Source organism: Notamacropus eugenii, chromosome 4 (genome assembly GCF_028372415.1).
Source record: "Notamacropus eugenii isolate mMacEug1 chromosome 4, mMacEug1.pri_v2, whole genome shotgun sequence".
NCBI lineage: Eukaryota > Metazoa > Chordata > Mammalia > Diprotodontia > Macropodidae > Notamacropus > Notamacropus eugenii.
Window position 1 is genome coordinate 139,800,591 of NC_092875.1, and position 24,213 is coordinate 139,824,803.

Genomic DNA, 24,213 nt, shown 5'->3' on the forward strand with positions numbered 1-24,213 from the left:
ATTTTAAAGAAATTAATTTAAATATATAGCCCAATAAAGAATTGTTTTATTTTTAAAACAGCATTCTTCACATATGTTTAATTTTTGAAGCAACATTTTTCATATTGCTTATGTTGAAAATACTGATTCATTTCTGAAAAATATTTTCATATTATCCATGAGAAATATTGTTTTATTTTTGAAAATATATATATCTAAAAAACATAAAAATACTTTTTGCAAAAGTGAAGCAATTGATTATATAATATTAAATGCAATGATTTCCTGGGTAATACTTTATGCTTTACTGATATCAGATTTGTCTGCATGATCTACATATATCTAGCTCCACACAACTGCCACTCATCTATTTACAAGTACTATATGTAAAGTACTAAAGGAGTTGTGTGAAATATTTTTAAAATACTTTCTTAATTCAAAACATTTTCTACATTAAGAGTTACTAAAGTTATTTAAATAAAGTCATTTTTATATTACTTACAAATTATCTGATTGAGGGAAGAGAAGCTCACAGGGCATCCCACCAACATAAACTCTAGACAATTTTTTAATTGAGGAAAAGAACAAGTTTAACCTAATGAATTGTACAAATTGACAGTTCTCCTTGCATTACCCAATCCCCCTTTTGTATTAAATCTTTCTTATTATTTTTGGCAGTATCTTCTATAATGCTATCAGTATGCTGCTACCTCACTCAGTGGAAGAAGTCACGTGTCCATGGTGATTGAATCCACTACAAATTTGTTATATAATCCCTATCAGGTCCACCATGCTGCAAGGCAATCCTTTTGTTCATCTCCAATTAATTCCCTACTGTCCTCTTTGCAGAGATTGTTCAAAACATCTCTTGATGCCATTTTAATTTCCTTCCTTTCAGCAAAAGGACCAAGCCCCATACTTTACAAAGAAAATCAAGGACATTTGCTACAAGCTCCCTCATCTTCTGCCTTTTAAGTCTCACAAATGCATAAATAAATAAACAAACAAATTAATTGATTAATCAATTAATTAATAAATAGACAAATAACAAAATAGATGAATTAATGAACAAACAAGTAAATACCCCATTCTTTCCTCCTTTACTCCAGTTTCTGATGAAGAGGTAGCCCTTCTCATTAAATTCAGTGTATCTACATGTACCTTAGATTTGTATTTCTCTCAAGTCTTCTGGTAGATTACTCCTACAATCCTCCTCTCATCTATTCATCTTCAATCTATACTTACTGCTTGTCCCCATTGCCTACAAACTTACGCAAGTCTCCTTCACTCTTCAAAACAAACAAAACCATACTTCATCCTACCGTCTCTTCAAACTATCATCCTATATTTCTTCTCCCTTTCATAGACAAAACTCCTAAATATAGTCTGTTTTACTTGCTCTAGCTGTTCCCAGGTTGTCTTCTCACTTCTCAAACCTTTGCCATGGCCTTCTGAATTTACTATTCAATTGAAACTACTCTCTTCGGAATGACTAGGAATCTCTTGATGACCAAATCTGACTTTTTCTTGATGCTCCTTCTTAACCTATCTAAAATGTTTGATATTATAGATTATCCTTATTTCTTAACTACTCTCTCTTCTTTGGGTTTTTGTGACATTGTTCTTTCTTGGTTCCACTCCTACTTGTTTGAGCACAACTTCTAATTCTCCTTTGTTAGATCACCATCCATAGTGTTTTCCCTAACTGTGAATATACCGGAAGGCTTTGTCCTGGGCTTTCTCTTCACAGAATCTAAAATTAGGAAGGAACTTCAGAAGCAATCCATATGCAAAAGGGCTCCATACTTTAACGTACTTGATACATGGTCACTCAACCTTTACTTAAAGACTTCCAAGGAGGAGGACCCCAACACTTTCTGAGACAACCCATTCCATTTTTGTATAGTACTAATGGTCACCATTAGTGACCATTTTTCCTACTTCAGGTCTGAATTTGTTTCTTTGCAACTTCGGCCCATTGCTCCTGGTTCTGCCTTTAACCAAATAAAACACGTCTAATCCTTCCTCCACATGACAATCTTTCAAATACTAGAAGAGAACTATCATATTCCCCTGAATATTTTCTTCTCTAGGCTAAACATGCCAACTTCTTTGCAGCTTCTCATCATATGATATGAAATGAAGGCCCTTTACCATACTAGCTATCACCCTCTCAATACTTTCCATCTTATTAATGTCCTTCTCAAAGCATGGTACCCATGTCTGAACATAATACATCAGGTGATATTTGACAAAGGCAGACTACAGTGAAACTGTCACTTCTCTTTACTGGAAGCCATCTCCATCCCAATGCAGTCCAAGATCATATAAGCTTTTTTGGTTGCTATATCATTTTAATGACTGAAATGGAACTTGCAATCTACTAAAATCCCAAGACATTTTTTCAGAGAAATTTCTTGCTTTCCTTTTTTTATATGTGTAAAGCCATTTTTTAAGAACCCAAATACAAAGCTTTACATTTATCCCAACTGAATTTCTTCTTATTAGATTCAGCCCAATGTTCTAGCCTGTCAATATCCTTTTGGATCTTGACTTGTATAGCATTTGCTATTTCTCCTAGATTTCTGTCATTTGAAAATGTAATGAGCATTCCATCTAAGCATTTATACAAGTATTTATTTAAAATGCTAGAAATCACTGGGTCAACTATACATCCCTAGGAAACTCCACTGAAGACCTGCCATACTCACATTGAACCATTAATGACCATTCTTTGAGTATGATCATTCAACTAGTTTTGAATTTGAATCTGATTGAAAACATATGACCTATTTCTCTCCATATTCTCCACAAGAATAGTGTGAGAACTTTATTAGGAGATATGCTAAAAATCTAGACAAATTATATTCACAGCATTTCCCTCATTAGAGTTTAGTAATCCTGTTGCATTTTTTTTTAAAGGAGATGTTAATCTGGCATGATTTGTTGTTGATGAAGCCAACTGGCTCCACGAAGCCACTGTTTTCCTATCCATGTTATTTATGGACCATCTCTTTAATGATCCCTTCTAGACTGTTTCCAGGTATTTTAGGTTCACTGGCCCATAGTTTTGAAGTTGTTCCCTTTCCCCTTTGTGAAAACTGGGATAACATTTGCCCTTCTTCAGTCTTCTGATGTCTACTACATTTTTTCAGGCTCTTTCATCATCTGTCAATGGCTCAGCAATCACATTTGTTAATTTTTTCAAAACCCAAGGATATAGTTCATCCTGGTCAGATGACTTGAATTCACTATGTGCAACTAAGTTCCCTCTATCTCCTATTTTATCTGAGGTATCAACTCCTTGATAGTCACTTTCCCCCATAGAGAAAATAGAAACAAAGCAAAAACTAAGCAACTCTGTGTTTTCTTTTTTGTCAGTTACTATCATTCTATCCACCCTGTATAAAGCTCCTATTCCTTCTTTTGATCTTTCTTTTTCTCCTAAAATAATAAAACCTAAAAAAAACTCTGAGGAGTTTTCACAAATTCTTATGAGATTTTTCTTAAAAATCCCCAAATTGCCTCCTTCATTCTCTACTCATCTACATTACTTGTCTCATCATAAATTTCTCCTGTACTCCTACACCTGTTGGCTTTAAATGAATCTAGTTCTAAACCCCCCACCTAAAAATCGATAAGACATTTCAATGTCTTGCTCTTAACTACTTAGAAATTAATTTGAAATAAACAAGTATAAAGATAACTTCCTTGCTATCTATGACATATTTTTTCTCTGTATCTCTCCTATTTTAAAAGTTAATGAAATTCCTCCTCCTCTCTACAACTTCTCACCTCCCTTTCCTAATTAAAAAAAAGCAACTATCAAACACTTTTTTGATTTATATTTTCCATGCTCTTTTTCAGAAAACTATAACCAACCAAACAAATCTCTTTGCTATATTTTGCACTTCCATATTCATATCTAAGAGATGTAGCATAAGTTATTATCTGTTATCACAGTCACTTGGAATCATGCTAATATCATAGTAATAATCTGAGTTAGCATAGCTACATTTAAGATCCAGAATAGACGTTAGAAATTATTTACAACATGGATTTTGCAGTTTCACTTCATCATTACCTCATTTTTCTCATCTTTTCAGTGGAGATTCAGATTCAGTCCTGCAACAAGTTACTATCTTGCTATCCCTTTACATTCAGTTTTCTTCTGTTTATGGTTTTTTAAAATGATATTAACAGGGAGTGCTCTGTATAAAATATATAAACATGAATTTGACCTACATTTGGATGGCTTGCTGATGTTTTTATCTTTTGGTAGCAGATATGTGATGCTTTCTGTTACGAAAGATGGGGTCAGATGTGTAGGGAGGAAGCCAATAAGGTTTATTGCTAGTCAATTCACACTGTGAAGTATTTGAGTTAATTACAGAATTAGCCTAACACAACTGTATAATGGTTATAGCAATAATAACTAATAATTAGGCAGTCCCTTTGTTTTCCAGTTTTGCAGAGTGATTCCCTTAATGTAACTATTTTGTCATTATTCATATTGATAGTGCACAAGATTCTGTTTCTTGTTTAATCCAACTTGAATTGTCATTGTATTGGACTTCTTTTAACTGCATACGTAACTACAAATAACCAGATCCTTGTTCTTTGGGGGGTTCTTATATGTCATCATTAGTAAGATTTTTATTATTACAAACATGATTCCGATTACTGTGGCTTAATAGAAAGAGCACTGGACCAAGTCGTAGCTCTATCATAACTAGCAATGGGACCTTGGACAAGATAGTTAACTTCTTTGATTTTCAACTTACTCATCTGTAAAATAAAAAGATTGGACTAAATGATCTCTAAGTTCCTTTCTTTATCTATGATAGCACGATTCACTACCATTGTTACTTCCCACTCACTGCTGTCTGATACATGTGGCAAGAACAGGGGGCATCAAAAAGAATTTCCACAAAAAATGAGTGACAAAACAGACTGCAACAAGAACCAAAGCAAGACAAGCCTCACAATTCACAATGGACACGTGACAGTTAAGTAAAAAGAACCAGAATCAAACCTATAATAATCACTTTCATTTAAAACAAAGACCTTTTCAAATCCTTATTAGCTCTTAAATATCTAATTCTGTTATGTTATACGTTACAGTATATCTTGCATACTATATACATATGTCAATTTATTATACATGATATATATGATAATAAATTATGATGATTCTTAGAGGCAACATAGCATAGTGGAAAGAGTAGTGGACTAAGAATCACAAGAACTGGGCTCTAGCTCTGACATTAACACTAATTAGCCATGTGACCCTGTAATAGTCAGTCTCTGGGTATAGTTTCCATATCTGTAAAATGTGTGGGCTAAATAATTTCTTACTTCTCTTCCAGCTCTGAAATGTAATTATACTTATTCCCATTATTGCTATGATACTGACTTGGCTCCAAGTGACTTTGATTAGCATTACTTTTATTTTCCCCAGTAGAGACAGATGGAGCTGACTCAGATGGAAAATGAGGACAACTGGCCAGAAGCCCCAAGTCAATTCAATTGCATTCATCTCACAATCTGTATAGTTTCATTTCTGCAATATTGCTGGGGTTCATGGTCACGTTTTACTACATGGAAGCATTTTGATACCAGAGCAAGTTACAATCACAAGGTACCTTAGCAATCATTTCATTCAGTCTCGTCATTTTGCGGACATATTTAACAGTATCATACATATTATTGATGGAATATTACATTTTGCCTGTTAGTTAAATGAATGTTGCTAGATAAAACAAGTACCTCAAAATCCTAACATTTTTTCCATTAGAGCTCAAAGCAGTGTTACTTCCATAGACATCTGTGAAGATTCTGCCTCGGATTGTTATTAATGAGCCTAGAAACAGAGGGATAAAGTGGTATTGGTTAACTAAAGCTATGTATTTAAATGTATATTAGGCTATAATACAAAATAGAATATCACAAAATTGTAGATGAAATGAAGGCATTTTGGCTGTTTTATAACTGACCTGGTAATCCAGTCAAAGGGGTGATGTTCCTTATGGTTGGAGTTCTGAAATTTTTGGTCTACAAACAACAAGAATACATATGAAGCACTATATCTTCAGCACCTTCTAAGCATTACATATTCCAATTTGTATGTAAAACTAATCTCTACTACAGAAATTGTTCAGATATTTTCATTTTAATTGGCTATGCATACAAATTGAAATGTTGAGTTGAAGTAATTAACCTGATAATTCTAACCCTTAGAAGATATTTTTCATGTCAATTATTATTTAAAACGACATGGGACTTGAATTTTAAAATGGAGTACTCTGTGTTTCTGTGCACAGAGAGCCATAGCTGCCCTGAAACCAAAAGCCTGAGAATATCCACAGCCTTGCTCTGCCACTCTTATTCAACAGCCGCATCTCCATTTAAACTTATTTCATCCAATTTGGCATGATAAAAAAGCACTGACTATAGAGTGAGATCACCTAGGTTCAAACTCCACTTCTGGTGTTTATTACCTGTGTAGTCTTAGACAAATCACCTAACCTCCCTAGTCCTCAGTCTGCTTAGCTGTAAAATGAGGGGTTTGGACCAGATAGTCTCATATGCTACATGACCTTGCTTACTACTATAGATCTGAGTGTGCATGTGACCTTCCAATTCTTCTTCTTGTCATTTATTCATCTATAAGATACTCCCCCACCTATGTTAATGCTTCAGTACCCTGCCTTATTCCATATAATAAATGCCAGACCAACCTCCACTGACCATTCTATACCATCTGACACTGGTGACTATTTCCCATTTCTTGATACTTTCTCCTCCCTTTAATTCTGATACTTCCCTCTCCTAGTTTTCCTCCAATCTCTTTGATGGTTCCATTATGGTCTCCTTCCCTGAAGCCTGATCCCTCTTGTCCTGTGTCCTTTTAAGGGTGGTAACCCCCTAAGACTCTCTCCTTGATTCCCCTTCCTTCTTCTTCTACACTCTCTCAAAGATCTTATCAATTTCAGTGGTTTGAATTTGCACTTTCACGAAAACAACTCTCAGAGCTACACATCTAGCCCCAATTTCTCCTTAGAGCCCCTGTCTCAAATTTCCATACCTGTGGAGCAGCTCCTCCTTGATGATCTAGCTTCAAAAGAAATTCAACATACCCTAAATTTATAGCATCTTCTCCCTCAAAATAGGACTCTCCTAAATTTACTACTTCTGTTGATGGTAGAAATATCCTTCCAGACACCCACACTCCAAAATTTGGAGTCATTTCTGACTCATCCGTAACCTTCATTTTTTTCCTCTCACTTAGCTTCCTAATTAATTTTCCTACTTCCAAATTCTCTCCTCTCCAATTCATCCTTCATGCTGCTGCTAAAGTAATCTAATATATATATCTGATCACATCCCTCTACCACGAAAAAACCTTCAGGACATCCTTATTGTCAAAAAGGTACAATAAAAAAAAAGAACAACAAAAAACTCCTTATTCTGGCATTCAAAGCCAGCCATGGTTTGACTTCAGCTAATCTTTCTCATCCTATTGTCTTACTACTTCTCTCCACACTTTGAAATTTGAAATTGGACTAGTAATCATTCTGTGATCTCATAGTGCCCTCTATTGGTTCTAGGCTTTTCCACAAGCCATTCCCCTATGATTTAAAACAGATTATTTCCAGTTTGTCTATTGAAATTATTTTCTCCCTTCCGAGGACCAGCTCAGATGTTATTACGATCATTTCCTGGTTCCTCAGATAAAGATGAGTCCTTTTCCACTAAATATATCATACCTCCCTGTATAAACCCTTTTGTGCACTGTTCCCTTTTAAACTTGTTATTGTTATTTCATCTTCATGTATACTTGCTGCCTAAGAACATGGACAATATCTCCTGATTGACCTAGAGATAAGATTACTAAATGGCTGTCAATAAACTTTGAGGAACTGAGCCAAAAAAGACTGGATGTGGGTTAATGTCTCAACATTTTAAAAGGGAGAAAAGATGGAACCACAAGGTAGGCTTAGTGAGCTGATGTCAATTTCCCACCAAATCTGGGGCAAATTGTTTTTGAGCATTTAGGAAGAGAATGATAGTCAAACTAAAAGACAGCATGAATTAGCTAAGAACAAAGAGAAGTTTTCAAAAACCAAACAATTAATCAATGGCGTTTATTAAGAGCCAATAGATCAGTACTGACCAATAATGCCACTATATGGCAATCACAGTGCTAGGGACTAGGGAATAAAAAGACAAAATTAAGTTGCCCCGCCCTCAAGGGGGAAACTGCATATACCTAAATAAACAAATACAACCAAATGCAAGGTAATTTGAGGAGAGAGGTAGTAGTAGTTGGAAGAGAGCATGAATCAAGATTTGAACTCAGGTCTTCCTGATTGCAGGGCCAGAACTCCTATCAACTGGGCCACATAGCTGCAAGGATAAGAAAAAATCCTCTATAATATCACTTTCTATGAAAATGAGGTCTTCATTTTTTAGTATTTTAAACTTGACTTACTCATTATGTTTCCTACCAAGTTTAAAAAAAAAAGATATGGGATATCTACACACCTGGAAGCTACATGCCCAACTGTTGACATGGCCTCTGCAGATATTGTCATTTGTAATAGGAACTCCATCCACACTGACTTTGACTGTATAAGTATCTTGAGGCATTGCTCTAGAAAAATGAATTGAAATAGCATGTGGGATTTTAAATTAAAATACAACATTAATAAAATAATCCTACCCAACCTTAAGTGTTTCCTAAAATATTAATAAATTCCCAATCCTTTCAAGTTCAATAACATTTTAATGACAGATACAGCCCTCCAATATTGTCTTTGTTCAAGGTCAAATAGAAACCAATCTCATGTTATTATCTCTCTGATCTGTTATGCAGTTGTATCAAATAACTTAAAAAGTCAAAATGATCATTGATCATGTATTTCATACTGAAGCTAATATGCACAAAATGATATAGTAATTATGTTTCTATATCACTTAAAGGTTTACAAAGTACTTTATGCAACGGGGTAAACATGATTCCCCCTATTCTGTAAGATGCTGGGCCCCTTTTAGGAGGTCACATAGACTCTGATCCCAGAGCTGAAAAATTTGGTATCTTGGTATGACACAGCAATTCCCTGGTCACTGTGATGATAGTGGGAATAGGGGAATATGTTTTTTAAAAAATGACCATTCGTTCAGAGGAAGCCACAATTTAGTAGACTTCTAAGGAAAAGACAACTTCTGCTTTCACTTCTTATTCCTCTCTCTGGAATGTGTCAAATGGAACTCTCTCTTTGAGACTTCATGGATGTGTGTGTATGTGTATGTGTGTGTGTGTGTATGTGTGTGTGTGTGTGTGTGTGTGTGTGTGTTAGGGAAAAAGGAGGAACAGGGAACATCTTTCCTCTTTTCCTAAACTCCTAAAGCAGCTACTCACATATGGCAGCTAGGTAAGTCTGAGCCTGGGTCTTGGACTCTTGGTTGTCTCTTCCTAGTCTCTATGAGACACAAACATATAAGAGCAAAGATTCTGTGCCTCAGACATTCTCCATGTTATCATGGGTAAATTTTCAGCTCCTGGTCTCTTAATCCCCATGATCTAGAGTCACTGTCTGCCCAGAAAAGGTTAAGTAACTTTCCCAAGGTAATATACATAATTAGCATGGACAGGAGTCAGACTCAAGTCCACTGTCCTCCAGACCTAGCACTCTTTTCATTAATTGATGTTGTCATGTTCTGCACTCATCTCCTTCCCCTACCATCAACTTTCCCAACTCCAACCATCATTCTGAATGTAAGGAATAATAATTGCAATGTATTACCCTGAGATCTAACAATTTTCTTCATCAGGGGTTCTTGGCCTTTTTTGTGGCATGGACCTCTGACGGTCGGGTGAAGCCTATGGAACCTTACTCAGAATAGTGTTTTTTAATGCTTAAAATAAAATATATGGGATAACAAAAGAAAACAATTAAAATATTTTATCAAAAATATTTTTAAAAATATGCAGAATCCCTGTTCTGCATGCTTACAATATTTAAAAATAATCACAATAATGTTACAACAGCGATTATGGTAATTATTACTTTGAAGTTTAGACTGACACAAATGATAATATATGTAAGTTTTGTATATTACAACTTTAAAAGTTTTTTTTAAAAGACCTTTTTTTTTCAAAGATACCTAGTGTAGCAGGTTATGTGAGTTGAATGACTTGCATCCTTTTCAACATCACAAGGTATTGACTGGGTAGCAGAAACAAAATGAACACTGTTCCCCAACAGCTCATTATGAACTCCATAATTAAACTGGTTTGCTTGAGCAAAGCCTGAAAGAGAAAACAAACTGAAAAATGAATAATAAGAACAAAATTCCATAAATCTAACCATTTTTTGTCAATACCAATCTATTTAATAATCACTTATATTCTATTTCATTCAATTCAACAAACATTTATTAAGCACCTACTATGTACAAGGATTTGTATTAGCAAGTAGGGATGCAAAGATGTAAATGAACATAGTTGTCAGTTGGCTTTAATCCACAATCCAGTGGGGAGAGTGGGAATAAACATGTACACAAATAAGTGTAATTGATACCAGGTAGAATGTGATAGAGGAAAGAGAGAAATCCAGATAAAATATTCCAGGAAAATTGGAAGAAGTTGGGGAGAAATTTGTTTTGGGGAGATTTGAAGTTTTCCTGAAGGAGGTGATTCTTGAACTAAGTCTTCACGGGAGAAAGAATGTCAGTAGGTAGATGGGAGTGCATTTCAAGGATAAAGGACAGCCTACACCATTGTATGGAAACAGAAGACAGCAAGATAAGACATGTAAATAAGAGAGCATCCAGAGGATGGCAACCATAACGGTGACAGTCTGTCTCACATGATCAGCAGGTACTGGGTATGAAGGTACTGGGAATGCTTAGCCTGGAGTAGGGAAGAATCAGAGAAACATGGCAGCTGTCTTCAAGTATCTGAAGGGCTGTCACTCAAGGATGGATTAGACCTGATCTTTTGGCCTTGCAGGGAGGAACCAGGAGCAATGCGTGGAAGTTGCAAAGAGGAAAATTTAGATGATGTCAGGAGAAATGTTTAACTTTAGCTATCCAAAAAATGGAGTAGGTTGTCTTGCTAGGTTTCCTCTCATTAGAGGTTCTTCAAGTAAAGTCTGGATGTTATGGTGGGGCTTAATCTGGGGTATAGTAGGTTGGATGATATGGTCACTAAGATTGTTCTCTTTTCACCCCGAATTCTGTGCTTCTGTAAGATAGGGAACAGATAGTAGTCTAGTTTAGTTGACGCTCATGTAAAGGAATAATGTGAAATAAAGTTGGAAAGGAGAGTGATAGGGACTGAACTGTAATTTTATTGGTTTAAGAAACCCTAAGGAGAAGAATTCCTTCCACTTGTAGTCTTTGAGATATGCCTAGAACATTGAGGTGAAGTGACTTAACCTCAATAACTCAAGGTCATATAGCCAATATATATTAAAGGCAGGACTTCAATCTTGGTCACCTTGTCTTCAAGGCTATCTCTCTATCCTCTCTGGAAAGGCAAGGTGGAAACAGATTATGGAGAGTGTTGGAAACATTTATACTTTATCTTTGGGAGAATCCTAAGAATTTTAAACGGGGAGTGATATGGTTGTAACTGTGCATTGTGAGGACATTGTCCCTATCCCTTTCAACAATCTGGGAACTAAAACGTTTTATAAAATGATCTGGCATTTCAGGGCAGCCTATAACAATAGGTCTTTATTATGGTATATCCTAATAATAATATTTACAATTTACATAGCACTTTAAGTTTGCAAAGTGCACAACTCTGACAGGTACTGCACATCGCTAGTAAGTGTTTGAGGCTGGACTGGAATTCAGGTTCACACTATAGGTCCAGTGTTCTATTCATTGTGATGCATCGTTGTTTATTTTAACTCATACAATAGAAGGCTTAAAGCCTAATTTGAGACTCCAGGATAAGAAACATGGAGGAGCGAAGGAGATAAGCTAAAGATACAGCCAGTAAAGCTGTCAGAACCTCAGGCATAATGGGCATTCCAGCCATGTTAGAAATGGGGAAGGGGGCAGGATGTTCAGTAGTAATGCCACAGGCTTGAAATAACCAGTTTTGCTAACTCTTCCATCACTCCTGGTTAAGGTTCCATCTTCTCCACTCTAGGAAAGTTCACCACTATCCTTCCACCATGGTAGCTTATGGTATAGACAAGGGCAATGGATTTTGTAGAGAGAGGATGGGCTCTCCACCCAGTTTGTATTGATTGGTTTACCCCTTTTATTTGTCACAGGCTGAGAGAGAAATGCTAGGGATTAGTAGGGCAAAGTACTAATTGAAGTATGGAACATGAACATTGTAGAAGTTTCTAGAAAAAGGAAGGAAAAGGAGATATTTGGCAAGAGGAAAGAGCATATCTGGAGCAGAGACAGCCTGCCGCGAGAGGCTCAAAAAAAAAAAAAAAAAAGAACAGCGGTTTGAAACTCTTTCTAAAAGGAAAAGATTAGAAAGAAATAAATTCCAGGCATGGGTGTTGGCTTGTATGACTGCAGGAAGGATAGAGTACAAAATTTAGGAAACAGTAAGCACACAGGAAAAATTCTGAGAGGATGGTAGGTAGGCCATGTGAGGCACTCACCAGTTGGGACAGTGTGTGCCTCAAAATGAGAGTTCCAGAACTGAAAAGGTCAAGTCCCCCAGGGCATGGTCTCTGGCCGTGAGAGGTCAGTGGCCAGGCAGATGGAAAAAAAAAGATTTATGAGCATTAACAAACCATGAGGCCATCTAGCTATAGTGGACTATGTAAGGAACACAAGTCAAAGAAATGTGAACTTCCAGAGTTGGAGTTCATGAGCTTACTTTAAGGTCTTGAATCTGTTAGCAGCTAGTGTTGTCTTATCTTCTGGATTAGAGTAAAGGAGAAGAAGATAGAAGGTAGAAAAAAGTTTTGAAATATGGAGGATAGACTCCTGACAGAGCCTTCATCTCAGTAAGATAAGAAAAAAAATATCTGCTGAAAGTGGAAGGAATACAGATGGAGAAAAGAGGGAAATGTAGGGAACAACTATTATGAGCCATGTGAGAGGTACCCTATCAAAGATTAATAAAAGGGTTGTTAGGTATCAATATGGCCCCAGTTAAGTCTACACTGCATACATTTGTAATGGACCCTTTCACCATGGTTTGATGACCACTTCTAGCATTATTCGGTACTTGGGGAGTAGGAGTGAAGAAGGTATAATATAGGGATTGCCCAATATTTAATAGTCTAATCACTAGTTTCCTCCACTCAATTACTAATATTCTACCTGGACAAATTTCTCATTGATTGCTATATCCCTCATGTTCTCCCTAATCCAGTGATTCTGCATCTGGGGCTGCCATTATACAAACCTTCTTCTCCATTCCCAAAAATCTGTTACCTTATTTTCATATTTTTCACCCAGTCCCATTCCCACTGTCCTACTCCAGTTCTGCCTGCCCCATAATAAACTTCATTTTACCTTAACCCTTTTCCTTTTTCACTCTTTCCAGCTTCTGGCACTGAGTAAGACATGGATCCTTTCTGGTTACACTACTTTCTCAAAAACTATTTCTAGTACTATCTCTACCTCCTTTCATATTCCCAACTGTGACAGAAAAAGGGGTGGAGAGTCATTGGAATATTTTTTTCCTCATTGCCACTTCCGGATTACCTCTCAATCATTATTACTCAGCAACTGACTACTCCACTCTACCTCCCCTACATCATAACTTTGATCTTGTCATTTTCCACTTCTTAAACAGCCCTAATCACTGAATGGGCATTGCCTTAATCAAAGTGAGAATTCGGAAAAACCTTAGCTTAAAAAGGTCAAAGTAACCCACTGCATCCTGAGCCATCTCCAGTTGTCCTGATCTATATCTGGCCACTGGACCCAGATGGTTCCATAGGAGAAAGTGAGACTGGTGATTTTGCACAGCCCTCCCAATTCACTTGCAAGTCATGGCATCATCTTGATGTCATAGTTCTCTTCAAGAACAAAGGATAAACCACAACACATTATCCACTAGTGTTCCACTTACATGTTCATGAGCTCCAAAATTCCTTTACTTTATGATTATGATTCCTTATGATTCCTAACCCTGTTCTTCATTTCCACTGTGACTTTCATTCCATAGTTCTTTCTAAGGCCATCACCTCTGAATTCTTCCATTTTCTGAATGGACTTTTTGGTGAATGACTTCAGTTCTATACTCTCTGCCACTCTCAAATCCCTTGTCACCTTGGACTATCAACAATCATGCCTTGTTGACCCCTAGATCTGCATTACTCTTACCATATGTCTCTGTCATACCTATTCATGTGCTGCAAAATGGAGCTGGTTGGGTCCATCACAAATTTATTATCTAATCTCAACTGGATCTTTGTGTCAGTAAGAAAATAATTCTGTTGTGTCTGACCCCGTGGACCATAGCATGCCAATACCTTTCCTGGAGATTTTTTGGCAGATACTACTGGAGTAGTGTGCCATTTCCTTCTGTGGCAGATTAAGGCAAACAGAGATTAAGTGACTTGTCAAAGGTCACACAACTAGTAGATGTCTGAGGCTAGATTTGAACTCAGATGTTCCTGACTCCAGGCCCAGCACTCTATCAACTGAGCTACCTAGCTGCTCCCAAGGAAATAATTCTACTCCTCCCTAAATAATTCATTATTCATTTTCCACAGCAACTTCTCATTTCTCCACAAGTTATAATAGTACCCTAACCCCTCTAAAATGAGCCTTATACTTTCCTGAAAAAAAGAAGGCCATTTGTCAAGGACTCCCTCTTATCTTCCCCTCATTTCACAACACTGAGATATCACTCAGGCATCTTCTCCCATTCCCTCCTCTTTCACTCCAATCTTTAATGAAGAGGTAGTGCTTCTTTTTGCCAAGGTCAACTCCTATTACATGCACCTTTGATTCCAGTTCCTTCTGTCTTTTCCAGCAGATTACCTCCATTATCATATACCATCTGTCTTTAATCTTAAATCTCTCTCCTATTGAATAGATCCTTCCCAGTTGTCTATAAACATACCAATGTCTCTCCCACTTAAAAAAAAACAAAACTATCTCAATTACTCCAGTCATTCTTGCTAGCTATGTTTCTACATCTCTTCTGTCCCTTTGAGTTAAACTCCTAGAGAAAGCCACCTGTTCTAAGTACCACAACTTCCTTTCTTCTTCCTCCATTCTTAATTCTCTAATGGCTTCAAACTTTATCTTCCAAATGAAGCTCCACTCTTCAGAGTTACCAATGACCTGTTAATTGCTGGATTGAATTTCCTTTTCTCAATCCTCATTCTTCTTGACCTCTTTGTAGCAGCGAGATTGCTGATAACCTTTTCCTCCTAAATGCTATCTTCTACTAGATTTTCATGGTGCTTCTCTCTCCTGCTTCCCCTCTCACCTGTCTGAATGTTCCTTCTCCATCTCCTTTACTGGATCTTCATTAAAGCAGACCTAAACAACCTGCGACCCCCAAAGGATTTCATCTATGTACAAAGGATGTTTTCCTCTACATTTTTTTCAGCGGCTGGAAATCCTTTGGCTTACTGCAAGCAGCCAGAGGGCCATAAACAGCCCATGGGCCACAGGTTGTGTAGGCCTGATTCATGCCATGCCCACTAAGTATGGGTATCTTCCAAGGCTCTGTCTTGGGTCCCCTTTTCTTTTTTTTCTTTGCTCTCCACTTCTTAAAGAGGCCTATTCACTGAATATGCATTACCTCACTCAAAGCGAGAACCTGAAAAGACCTTAACCTAAAAGGGCCAAGGTGTCCCACTGCATCCTGGGTCATCTCCAGTCATCCTGATGAATATCTGGCCACTGGACCCAGATGGCTCTGGAGGAGAAAATGAAGGTGGTGACCTTGTACAGCCCTCTCTCCTTCAAATCAAACTCAATTGCAAGTCATGTCATCATCTCCCTGATGTCATGGTCCTCTTCAAGAACAAAGGAAAATCACAACACAACAGTGATTTTATCAGCCCCTAGGTGTTCAACTGTCATATTTGTGCAGGTGAATCTCAGATCTAAATAACTAGCCCTTGGCTTTCTTCTTGGTGGTTCCACATATTCAGCTGCTTTGGAGAACATGGTACTAGATATGCCATAGGCATCTCAAACTCAAAATGTTCAAAATAAAACACATTTCCTTCTCTGAAACTCTTCCTTCTTTGCAATATTCCTATTATTGTCAAGGGTGCCACTCTCTTCTGATTTGCTCAGATTCTCAACCTTCATCCTTGAATCCTTACTCTCACTCCCTCCCCAAATCCAACACATTGTCAAATATTATCATTTCTACCTTTACTACATCTCTCATGTACTTCCCCTTCTCTGCACTCACACAGCTAGTAAAGTGCCCTAGTAAAGGCACTCATCACCTCTCTCTAGTTCTATTGCAATAGAATAGCCTTCCCTGACTCAAGTCTCTCCCCACTCCAATCCATTCTCCAGCAGCCAAAGTGATTTTCTTAAAGTGCAAGTCTGACCATTTCACCCCTCTCCCTCTTACTCAATAAAATCTCTATTATATTCAGCAGCAAATATAAAATTCTTTATAACCTGGTCCCCTCCTACCTTGACAATCTTTTTATACTTTATTTATTCTTCTCCACACTATAACCCAGCTATACCAGCTGACCTATTGCTTCTTGCTGATGATGTTCCATTTCCCTTTGGCTGGCCTTTGGGAACCGTGTCCCATGCCTGAAATGCTCTTCCATGTTGCTGCTGCTTCTTAGTTTCCCTTGTCTTCCTTCTTTAAGACTCAGGTCAAATCTGCAGGAGGCTTTTCCCAGCTCCCTCTCCCAGTGCCTTCTCTCTAAGATTACCTTCTAACTAATCGGCATATATCTTCTATGCACTGAGTTATTTTCCTGTAGTATCATCCATTAGAATGTGAGCTCCTTGATGATAGAAACTGTTTTTTACCTTTCTTTGTATCCCCAGAATTTAGCATAGTGTGTGGCTCAAAGTACTCATTTAATGAAAGCTTAATAAATAAGAGCTTGTTGGTTAATACTTACCTGAAACTGAAGATGAATAAATCGGGAATATCAAAAGGGCAAGAGAAGAAAAAGAACTCAAAGCATACGGCATTTCCTTATTAAACTGGATAACTGTAGGATCATGACGGTGAAGGAAAGGAAGTGAGACAACAATATGGATGAAATGGGAGAATTGAGAGTGGTACCAAAGGACTTAGGGCCACAATGAGGCTGAAAAGAAAGTTCAGAAAGAATTATGCAATGGAGAAGTGGGGAACTGTGGGTGAGGAATATTGATAGAATAATAGAGGAGGAGAACTGAAGTAAAGGGGAGTAAGAGCAAAAGCTTTTAGGATATAAATTCTAATAAGAATGTGACTGTGATGAAGCCCCTGGCAGGTACACTCCCATGAATGTATCAGGGAAAGTCTATTTGGTCTTATGGAAATATGGGTAGAATTTGGTAATAGTAATAATAGCTAGCATTTATAGCATGTTTCAAAAATATTGTTTCACAACCTGGAGGTAGGTATTATTATTGTCCTCATTTTACAAATGAGTAAACTAAGACAAACAGAAGTTAAGTGACTTGCCCACAGTCACACAGTTAATAAATTTCCTAGTCTGGATTTGAACTCAAGTCTTCCTGACTCCAAGTCCAAAGTTCATTCTACCATATCACTTGATTCATTAGAGCCTGAATATTTCTTTTGAGATAATCATACACATGTGAATATACAACAGAATTCACCATGGAGAATGGATGGAAGAAGGAGAGATGGGAAGCAGGGAACAATTAGAAGGCTATTGTAGTGGGTCAGGAAAGACCTGAAGTATGGGGCTGAAGTAGAATGTAGATTTTGTTAGAGCTCTGTCATGATGTGGTTCTGCCTTCTCAAAGGACATCAAACTCTAACAATAATCTGACCTGTGTTGGACACCTCCAACACGTAGGTCTCATTCTCTGTTTTAAGCACTATATGGGAAGGTATTGGCAGCTACCTTCCAGCCTCTAAAGGTCAACCACTCAACCTTGTTTACTGTGTTGGTGTGTACCACTAATGAAGATGAGAAAATCAGGGACAAGAAGAGCAGGTTTTCAGGGGAGAAGTGAAGTGTCTTTACAATATCATTCCACAATATAAGTCTTATTTTATTTTATTTTTAACATGAACTGTGACTTCACAAGAATAGGGAACACCTGGTGAGGAAACTCCAGTCTAACAATGCAGATCAGAAACATTTCTGCATCTTAGAGTCATAAAGAGTTGCCTGAGGCACTGAAAAAGTAAGTGAATATTGCCCAGTGTCACACCAATAGTGTATGTCACAGGCAGGACTTGAACTCAGAACTCTCTTTCTCAGAGGCCTGGTTTCCCTCTACCATGCCACACTGCATCTCCCCCCACATACTCCTGATTCAAATATCAGTAAATGGGAGGAGGCATTCTGTCCATTCATATTATTACTATTATTATATTATCATTATTTGTATTACTATGACAGGGAAATATACCAATGATCAATAATGACAGTATATATTTATGTAGTTCTTCAGTTACAAGGCACTTTACATATGTTCTCTCACATAATTCTTATCACCCTGCAATGCATTTTAGGCAAATATTGTTATTCCCATTTTACATATGGGAAACTGAAAACTTGAGTAACTTATCCAAGTTCATAAAGAAAGTAAATAAAGCATCTAGGACTTGGTTCTAAGATATCTGTCTTTTGACTCTAAGTTCTGTTCCCTTTTTTATTATATATGTTAAATACAGTTTGTATAAACAAGAGCTTTCAAAATATTTCAGAAAAGTAATCACTATTATTGTAAAAGTGTTGGAAATTGCGATAATGCTTAATTGAGGTTGTCCAACATTTTGCACATGTGACTTTTTCCATCTATACATACTCATCTCATCTGGCTGCCCAAAGATTCATAAATATCCCATTTCACTAAGTCATCAAACAGTTGTCTGTGGTCATTCCTAATATTCATGATGCCCCTGACTTCGAATTCTGGAAAATCTGAACAAAATCAGCCCAGTGGCTTCATAAACATCACGGTCCCCACTAGTAGAATATAAGTTCCTTGAGGGCAGGAACTATTCTGTTTCTCTCTTTCTGTCCTCAGTGCCTAGCAGAGTCCCTAGCACATAACAGACACAGTTATGCTTGTTGTATTCATGTTACAGCTAAGGTAAGAACAACTGATGCTTACGTTGATACTCATTTAATATAAAGCTTTTAAAAGGCTTGAGCTGATCTAGCTTGATCACAACAATCCTGTGAAGTAGATAGCACAAATATTTTTCTTGTTTACTACATGAAGAAACTGACTTTTATGCTAAGATCACACAAGGGAAGTTAATGATAGGTATAGAATAGAAGGTCCTCTAGTCCTAGCCCCTCATCTTCCAGATAAGGAAACTAAGACTCATGGAAGTTAAGTGATGTACCCAAGGACACAAAAGTAGTAAGTAACAGAGCAAGGATTTGAACCCAAATATTCTGATTCCAGTCAGGATTCTTTTCTGAGGTACCACACTAAGTGTTGGAGGTAGAGATTTTAACCTGATCTGTCCTGACTCTAAATTAACTGCTGTTTCCGTTATACTCCATTGCTCCATCCATCAGACCTCAGGCAGAGTAGAGATGGGAGGCACTTAATCAATGCTTATTGAATAGAATTGAAATTATTCGCTTTACTGAAAAATTCCTACAATAAGACACTGATGTCTGTTTCACGTATAGCAACCTGACAACTCAGGGCTTCCATGTTCTTTGACTATTTTCTTTTCATTTTATAACTTAATATATCTCCCAGGTGACCCTGGTCTCTCCTAATATGAATGAAAAGCCTGAAATGCAGAGCAAAAACAGATGAAGTCCAGAAAATTGAAATTTTTCTCTACCTTGAAGAGAAGAATAATTTGACCTACTAAAGAGTTTATGTCACACTTTTACTTGTGTTGTTACTAAGGAAACACTTTTTCATTTTTTTTATGTGGGTGCACATCTCACCAATGGCAAATAACATGGAATCTAACCTTCAATGAATGGAATTATTCCAAAACTAAGAAATAAAAAACTCTAAGTTTCATAGGAAATAATTTTTGGCATTAGACTTTGTCATAATAATAATAGTTTGAAGCATTTTCATAAAGTCAAAGGCTAATTTGCCTCTATCGTATAAAAAATGAAAGACCATTAAGTAAAGCTTACATCACAGTCAATAAAATGTTTAAATGTCTTCTCATATTTTAGTTATTCATTTAACTTAATATGGTGGAGCACTGGATAGAGTCCTGGGCCTGGATCAGGAAGACCAGAGTTCAAATACAGTCTCAGACACTTACTAGCCATGTGACAATGGGAAAGTTGTTTAACCTTTATTTGCCTCAGTTCCCTTAATTGTAAAATGAGGATAATAATAATATCTATATCCCAGAATTGCTGCAAAAATTAAATGATATAATAATTATAAAGCCTTTAGCACAGTGCTTGGCATATAGTAAACACTATATAAATATTAGCTATTATTATTATGGTTGATAATAATAATAATGAAAACTGTTCAAATCATTTTATTTATTCACATAACTCATCTCAAAGAGTTTATTGAGATATAGAAGCATGCACTCTTCCAAAAACAATGTTAATTAAGATGCAAAATTCCAAAAATGGAATTAAATGTGAAGTCATTAAGGACCAAGCTCAAAAACCAAGAATTAGAGGGAAAAGTATTTGATATCCAGGAGCAAGAAACAGCTAGTTTTACTTTGAGACTTCTAAGGTATAAAGTGCTTTGTGGGTACCAAGTACTGAAAACCACAGCCTCTTGGTAGCAATATGACTGATGTTTCATTCCTAAGCTTTTATCATGGGAAAATGTCAGTGAGAGCAAAAATTACAGTGATATCTAATAAGATAATTAAAAGTACTTCCCCAAGGGTAGAAGAGGTGAGACTAGATATGATGGTTAGCTTGTTCCTAGACTATTGGGGCTAGGCCAGAGTTAGTTTGGCATTTAGAGACAAGGAACAATTAAGTAATTTTTTCCAGGGCATTAGTTCTATAATGTTCAATACTTTGTTTAATGACAAATTACTATTAAAAACAAGATTCTTCACTATCTTAATTGATAATTTTCCATCAATCAAAGAGCGTTTATTAAGTATCCACTGTTCCAGATATTTGTTAGGTACTTGAGATACAAAACCAAAAATTGAAACAATTTTGACACTCAAGAAACTTACATTCTAACAGAAAAAAATATAGATGTGCATATATCCATATGTGCACATATATATATATTTGGAATAAATATAAGGGTAATATATAGAAGCTAGGATAATAATTAAATATAAGATAGTTTCAGAGGGTAGGAAAGACATCACAAAAACAGTAATGCTTGAGCTGTGTCTTAAGGGAAGAGAGGGATTATTTGGGGTACGTGTGAGGAGGGAATAGTATTCTAGATTTCAGAAATAGCCAGTCCTGATTGGAGATGGGAAATGGAGTGTCACACATAAAGAACAGAGAGAAGGCCAGTTTATCTGGATCTCAGAGTGTGGGAGGGGGAGTAATATTCAACAAGGTTGGAAAGATAGGTTGGAGACAGATTGTAGAGGGTTTTAAATATTAAACAGAGGAATTGTGTTTTATCATATAGGCAACAACCAGTCACGAAAATGATTGAGGAGAATGACCGTCACATCATGGTACTTAAGGAAAATTACTGTGACAGCAGTGTATAAGGTGGACTGAATTGGACAGACTTGAGGCAGTGATACCAAATAGGGGCCGACGGAAATAATCTAGGTAAGAGGGGATAATGGCCTGAACATGGTCAGAGCTGTATGAATCAAGAAAAGGGGTCAGATGTGAGAGATGTGGAAGTAGAGAAGACAAGGTTTAACAGATGACTGGGTATTAGGAGTGAGGGAGAGCAGGGAAATGTAGATATCTAAAATCAGAGAAAATAGAAGAAAGATGTTTTTGACAGAAACGGGGCAGTTTAGAAGAAGCATGGTTTTGAGGAGAGAGAGGAAGGATAATGTTCTGTGGCCCAGTATCACACAGCTAGGATGTGTGTGAGGCCACATTGAACTTTCATCTTCTTGACTCCAAGGGCAGTGTTCCACCTACTGTGCCACCTGGATACCTCAAAAAGGCAGGACAAAGTATCCAGATGGAGAAGGGTGGTCAATGGTGTCAAATCCAGTATCAAGAAGCATTCCATATGCCAAAAAAAATTCCATCACATTTAGCAATTAAGAGATCATTAGTAACTTTGGAGAGAATCATTTCAGTTTAATAATGAGGCCAAAAGCCAGGTTGCAAAGGAATGAGGAGTAAGAGGAGAAATAAAAGAGACAATCATTTTAGGTTCCTTTTTCTGGGGTTTAGATGAGAAAGGGAGAGACACAGGACAACAACTGGAGGGGATGGTAGAGTTCAGTTTTTTTTTTAAGTATGAGGGAGACATGCTTGAAGAAAGTAAGGTAAAAACCAGCAAAAAAAGAGAGACAGACTAAGAAACACAGATAGTAACTGAGAGCCAGAGACATACAAAGAGAGACACATAGACACACAGAGGCAGAACTAGAAGTAGAAATAGAGACAGAGAATAATAGGAACACAGACAGAGAGAGACAAAGACAGAGATACAGAGAGAATGATTGAGGTGAGAAGATTGGCTGGTTTTTACTTTCTTTTTATCTCTAGTGCTTGGCACACTGCTGGGTATAAAGTTGTTGCTTAATAAATGCATTTTGGAGTTTTTACTTGTTGGAGAAGAGGGCAGGATCAAGGTCACAAAAGAGGGATTTGCTTTGGGGAGAAAAGCCACTTTATTGTCAGACACTAGGAGAAAGGAAGAGAGAGTAGGGAGTGATGTCAAGGTCTTTTGGGATGAAAGGAAGAAGAGGGACCTCAGTTTTCCCAGTGAGGTAAGAGGTGAGATCTTGAGCTGAGGAAAAGTCGGAGAGAAGAATGTGTTTAAAGCTTGACAAGAAAAGAAAAGCTTCGGAGTAGCTAAAAGAATTTCTAATAGAATTAAAAAGTAGGTGGATTTTTAAAATTTATCTCTAATAAGCATGGCTTGCCCTGGTTACTTGCTCCATATAAAAGTAAAGGAATACCATACAAGGAATGGGGGAGGAAAAACTGAAAAAGAATTGGAGTAAAGAACCTAGAAATATTCTCACACATTGCCTCAGACCTTTGCAGAATCACTAACTTACTCTATTGAAAATCATTTCAACTTAGTTTACATTTATTTCTTGGTGAGAGTGAGGGATTATACAGATGGACAGACTGTTAAACACTGGAGTAAGGTCTCTGACATTGAGGGAGATCTTCTATGGAGGATGTATGACAATCATCCATGGAACAAAATTACAGTTGAAAAAACATAGAGGGGTTATCACTTGTTTTGGGGGAGGATCACTTACACCAGTGAGTCTGTGAATCCATTGAAGTATGCTTGTTGTTGAGTCAAGTTAATAAGAATTTATTAAGTGGTCACTATGTGCCAGGCACTGTGCTAAGAGTTAGGGATAAAAGAAAGCAAAAAGGGTCCCTGGCCTCACCTTGATCATTCTCTTTTTGTCTCTATTTTTGTAGGAATACAAAAAAAGGCAAAAAAATAAAAAATCCCTCAAGGATTTTTGCCCTCAAGGAGCTCACAGTATAATGGTGGGGACAGCATCCAAATAACTGTGTACAAACAAGATTTATACAGGATAAATTGGAGATAAACAATGGATGATAGGCACTAGCATTAAGGAGGATCTAGAAAGGTGTCTTGCAAAACATGTGATTTATCTGGGTTCTGAAAGATGCCAGGGAAAAGGAAGGAGAGAATTCTAGGGATGGGGGACTGCCAGTGAAAATACACTGAGTGGGAGATGGAATGTTTTGTTTGAGGAAGAGCAAAGAGGCCAGTTTTACTGGATCACTTAGAATGTGGAAAGAACTGAGATGTAAGAAGACCTTTAAGGTAGGAATGAGCTAGGCTAAGAAGATCTTTAACATGGAGCATTTTGTATTTAATCCCAGAGGTAATAAGGAGCCACTGGGGTTTATTGAATGGCCAGTCTAGTGATTTAGGATCACTTGTAACAGCTGAGTAAAGTACTAGAGTAGGGGAGACGAGGCAGAGAGAACAATTAGAAACTATTTCAATAGTCCAAGTTTGAAG

At 37.0% G+C, this 24,213-nt stretch overlaps 1 protein-coding gene across 4 annotated transcripts in view; it reads right to left on the reverse strand.

Annotated features, from left to right (window-relative positions):
- Positions 1–24,213, reverse strand: part of PKHD1L1 (PKHD1 like 1) — a 193,900-nt gene that overhangs the window by 165,438 nt on the left and 4,249 nt on the right. For 3 of the 4 annotated variants that reach the window (XM_072603266.1, XM_072603265.1, XM_072603268.1), the window contains exons 3-7: positions 10,150–10,294; positions 8,527–8,635; positions 5,976–6,033; positions 5,749–5,842; positions 482–535 (exon numbers count right to left, since the gene is read on the reverse strand). In XM_072603266.1, coding sequence (XP_072459367.1) covers positions 482–535; positions 5,749–5,842; positions 5,976–6,033; positions 8,527–8,635; positions 10,150–10,294 — 460 coding nt within the window. The remainder of the gene's footprint in view (positions 1–481; positions 536–5,748; positions 5,843–5,975; positions 6,034–8,526; positions 8,636–10,149; positions 10,295–24,213) is intronic. The other variant, XM_072603267.1, reaches the window with a different exon arrangement.